The sequence below is a fragment of the Conger conger genome, chromosome 6, assembly GCF_963514075.1.
Source record: "Conger conger chromosome 6, fConCon1.1, whole genome shotgun sequence".
NCBI lineage: Eukaryota > Metazoa > Chordata > Actinopteri > Anguilliformes > Congridae > Conger > Conger conger.
The window spans coordinates 33,562,117-33,567,116 of record NC_083765.1 but is presented as its reverse complement, the minus strand read 5'-3'; the positions used below and the strand labels follow the sequence as shown (position 1 = coordinate 33,567,116).

Sequence of the window (5,000 nt, the reverse complement as noted above, 5' to 3'; positions counted from 1 at the left end):
GAAGCTGTCAGATGGCAGAACAGGGCTAGTGTTGCATACCTGCACATAAACACAAGTGTGTCTGTGTTTATGTGCATGCATGTGTATGTGTGTGTGTGTGTGTGTGAGTGTGTGTGTGTACGTGTGTGTATGGACGGCACTCAGTCACCGAACGCTTGCACCCCCCAGGTGCTGAAAGTCTGGAGGGTCGTGACCTCATGGCTCTGTGATGTCATAACCTGTCCCTACACTGGTCTGAGGGCAGGTGAAGGTCCAGAATGCATCCTGATTGGCTGGTCGCTCTCTACTGGTACACCAAGACAAGTGATGATGCTAAAAGGGTACAGTCTGTAGGGAGTTACTGCATATCCAGCTATTCACAAACATGAGAAGAAATCTTAAGCATCTAATGGGAGTACATAAGTGTGATATGTAAAATAACAGACAGTTGTGACAAGGAAAAAGCAGAAAAAGAGTTATTATTTCAGACAAGATAAGCTGAAATACCTTCAATTTCTGCAGCCACAAACATACCAGAATCCACTATATATTGCCAGGATCTGCCCACACTGTCCTGCATTGCTAGGGTGAGTTTTTTCCCAGTGCGTCTCTACTCTGTGCTTAGCAGGTATCCAGTGTCCGCAGAAGCAGGCATCTCTTTTGTTTTCTGCGGGCATTTTTACGGCCTCGCCGCGTGATTTATTCGGCCATTTTGCAGGCGGCCGACACTCTTTCCATCACCTGGCCTTACGGGTAATCCTTGGCCCTTCGGATGCTAGCCACTACCTAGGACTGATGGTTGTTTCAGGCACTGGCGCTGTAAAAGGAGTGTTTTAAACACACCCAGGACACTCCCTGACACTCTGGGGGAGTAAGAGCAGTGGAATGGTGTACAGCACAGACTGAAAAGCCGGGACTCGTAAAATGTGTTTCTGAGGAAGGATAAAACCAAGGACTGACTCCACATCAAGGTGAAAAATGGCAGTGGTGGGACAGGTGTATGGACCCCTGTACCTCAGCTCAGATTTTCACACCATTTAAACTTCCTGATTAAACACTATGATAAAGGTGTGAAGCTAAATGTTTCAAAATGGGATTTTTTTTCACTATAGCAGAAGGGAAAGAGAGAGAGAGAGAGAGAGAGAGAGAGAGAGAGAGAATATCTGCTGAAAAACAGAGCGAGAGAGTTAAAGAGAAAGCGAGAAGAAAAAGACAGGTGGGGTAGAGAGAGAGCAAGACAGTGAAATAGAGAGAGCAAGAGAGAGGGATGGGGTAGAGAGAGAGAGAGAGTGAGAGACCGCTGGCCCTTTCTCTGCAGGCTGACGGGAGGAGATCACAATCAGCTGGGCTGATTAAAGAGGTGGCGATCGCAATTACACTCCCACTAATCAGGGCTGTGAAGTGATAAACAGGCTCTTAAATGAACTGTGAATGCTGACCTGCCCCCGTGAAGGCCCTTCAGTGCCTGTACATTACTGACCCGGTGCCTCTCACAGCGCCAACAAAGACAACCACTCCCAACATGTTTGACTAATCGCACCAGCTAAAGAACATGTGATCCAGTATCAGCGAAACCTCAGTAATTACAAACATGCAAATGTCTACCGACTAATAGGGCGAATTATACTGTTTACCTGTGTACCCATGGTTATTCTTACACAATTCAATCAATCAATTTCATTTCATACCGTGCTCTTCACACCAAGGGGTCGCAGGGTGCTGAACATTAACATTTACAATGCACTAATAAAACATTTCATTTTCCGTTGAATTTTCAAAATTGGAACACGAGTTTTGCTTCGAGGCAGAAGAGCGGTGTACCAGCTGGAACTCAAAACCAAACTCCCCAGCCAATAACCTGACCCCGTTAACCACCACGCCGCAGACTGCCCAATTAGGGCCGGAGGAAAAAAGCAGTAGATTGAGACGTAGCGAATAACCAGCGCAGACGGGGCGCTCCTGTCCCTCTCTCCGCTCTGTTCCCCGCTCTGTTCGTGAGCGGCCTGTCACAGCGTGAGGGTCGTTAAGAGGCTCCGGGGGAGACGCCCGGGCGCTGATTGCGCCGTTTGAGCGGGAGAGCTGGCGTGAGGCTGAGAGTTTATGGTGGCAGACAGCGTAATGATGCACTCTCGCTCCAGTGCTTCTTAAACAGGCAGAGCGGTACCTACTGGGGGCAGGTTCCCATTCCTACAGTACAGTCCACTCAACACAGGTATTATGGTTTAAGCCCGCACTTATTAACGAGTATTTTTCTCAAATGGAAAATGCTAGCTGATTTAAAGTTTAGTTTTGCGTGACAAGTGAAACTGTCTTACCCCATTGACAAATCTTGAAATTAGTCAAATTATCTCACCTCATAGACAATATGTCTTTTTTTATGTAACAGAAATAAGATATTACGTCTAAATATACTAAATAGACTAAAACACCTTAACCTCTTAACACTTTTATGTGAAGCGTTTTTGAGTATAATTTTAGTTTTTTTTGCAGTGCATCAGCAGCGTATCCCCAATGCTTATCATCGGTCCTAAATGCAACAGTATTCAGTATCAGTTCATTTGGGGTCAACAACATATGCATCCACACCCAGACATACAAAATATTTATATGATGGTGAATAAAAAAAAAAGATGTTTGTCCCCCCCCCCAAGGCACTTAATCGCCGGTTAAAAGGCAGCCATTTTGTATTCAAATGCTTTAAACCCTGGCACACATCCAGCTTGTGCATTTCCATCAATAACTACGGGCGTAAAGAAGTGCAGGCGTATCGCTTTATTGCCGCATCTTTAGCAGGAAGAGCTTCTGGCCATTAGAATGGCACCAAAGTGCTCCCCGGTGTGTTATTCTCTAATTGCGATATGAGAACAAGAATGATGCCGCCATTATTATGCAAAAGATAATACCACGCTTTATAATGCATAAATGATCACTCCCCAAGTAATTTAGATGAGCGGCCTCTCTTCCTCTGCTGCGAATGTGGTGCTGTTGCACGCTTTCACGGTACTCGTGAGATGAGAGCAAATATCTTCACGCTGGCGTCAAACAAGAAGGCCCTCTCAACACCCATTACGCATCACTGTTTACCTTAGCGTACGGCGACCCCGTCTCCCGTGCACATATTGATATACTGCTGTGTGATAACCTTGTCATCTGCACTCACCCGCTAAAGCCCCCTCTCCCACACCAGCTATCACCACTGAGCCCACACAGTTAACGGTCACACTTCACAATAAGGGCACATTCATTGCCATTCACTAATGTAGTTGATAACAGAAATGAACTGATGCATAAGAAAGCATGGAATTATCTTTTCATTGGTTAATGTATTTGTTATCTACTAAATAGTGTAAAAGTTACATGAATAGTTGCATGAATTAGCAAATCTTATATGGAGTCTGTTATTTTGATCAGCCTGTCATGTACAGTATGTTTTATTTTTTTGTCAAATAAATCTATCCATCTATCTATCAAACCATAGGACAGACTTCATTATTTAACTACTAACAAATACATTAACCCTTTTATTTTTCATTGCAATATATTGGAATTAACTAATGTAGTTATCAACATGAATGAACGATGTACAAAAGATAGCTAGTTAAAAACTACATTCTAGTACCAATTCCAGTAATCATACTGTGAAGTGTTGCCCAGTCAACAACTAGGTTCCTTCAACAACACCAACCCAAGCAACTGTTCAGGCACATAGGTGATGATTAGCTGAAGTTTAATTTGGCAGTTATCGGGAAGTATACTTTTCTTGTTGTCATGTACGGAACAGCATTCCAGGCTATCTAGTAATGCAAAGATGTTCACGGTGTTCAAGTCCACACTTCATGCAGTCTCAGTCTGTAGGTAAACGGTGAGCTGAGCTGGGCTGAATGACCTGTTCTCTTTATGTATTGTATGTATCTTGTGTTCTTAACTGGGCAGCCATTTGTGCACTGTACACATCCGTACAGTGTACACATCTCCCAAAGTCCAGCTTTACCATGACTCCACACAGAGAGTGAAACTGAAACCGTAATGACCTGAGACGCGCAGCTGCTCCTGTTCCACTCACCCGGAGGGCGGAGAACAGTCTCTCAACCCTGTCCCTATCGATTTCCTCATCCTCACTGTCTGAAAAGAGTGCTCAATTAAGCCTGACGCAAGTACGTGAGGCCCTGCGGCCTGTCTCCTCCGTCCGTCCGTCCGTCTGTCTGTCTGTCTGTCCATCTGTCTGTCAGCATGTTACCTTGGACAGGTCCCTGTAGGTGCTGGGCATGGACAGGTCCAGAATGTTGGTGTCATAATTGGCGATGACCCAAGGGAAAACCGGGTACTGGTTCAAGTCGTTATACGTCCGGCCTGGGAGGAATATAAGGGCGGGATTAGCGTAGAGTAATGTCATTCATTGCTGTAGCCTCATCTTCATAATTGTGATCATTGACAAAAACAGAAAAAATAACATGGACAGACTTCGGAATATTTAGTAAGGTGGAGTGAAAATTGTATTTCCTTTAGACCAGGACTGCCCAACCCTGTTCCTGGAGATCTACCATCCTGAAGGTTTGTACCCCAAACCTAATAAAGTAAACCTAATTAAACAGCTCGAGATGTTATTGAGTGGCTAATTAATAAAATTAGGTGTGCCGAACTAGGAAAATGAAAATGGACAGGGGTGCCAGCCCTGCTCTAGACAATGAGGTTTAACAACCCTGAGCCTGGCTTTTATTTGGAGGTCACTGTTGCATTGTTGAACTAGGAACATAACAGTGATTGAGTAATGGACATTTTGACAGTTTATGTGCATCCTGAAGCTCTTTGTTATCACACATAAAGCTTTGGCGTACCGGAGATGGTGTTGAGGAAGATGAGGTACTCGAAGTTGGAGATCTCCCCTCGTTGCCAGCGCTGGGTCATGGTGGACGCCTTGTACAGCTGCTGGGGGCTGGCCAGGGAGATGCGCCTGGGGAGACAAGCACCAGTGGGCCCAGGGTCTACCCATCGACATGCAAGGACTGAGCCGTCACACAAAA

The 5,000-nt window shown here is 45.1% G+C and overlaps 1 protein-coding gene across 1 annotated transcript in view; it reads right to left on the bottom strand.

The window, feature by feature from the left end:
- lrba (LPS-responsive vesicle trafficking, beach and anchor containing) overlaps positions 1-5,000 on the bottom strand; it is a 207,041-nt gene that overhangs the window by 46,854 nt on the left and 155,187 nt on the right. Inside the window, 2 exon segments of the mRNA XM_061244631.1 lie at positions 4,217-4,329; positions 4,815-4,934. Of these exon segments, the coding sequence (XP_061100615.1) occupies positions 4,217-4,329; positions 4,815-4,934 (233 nt within the window).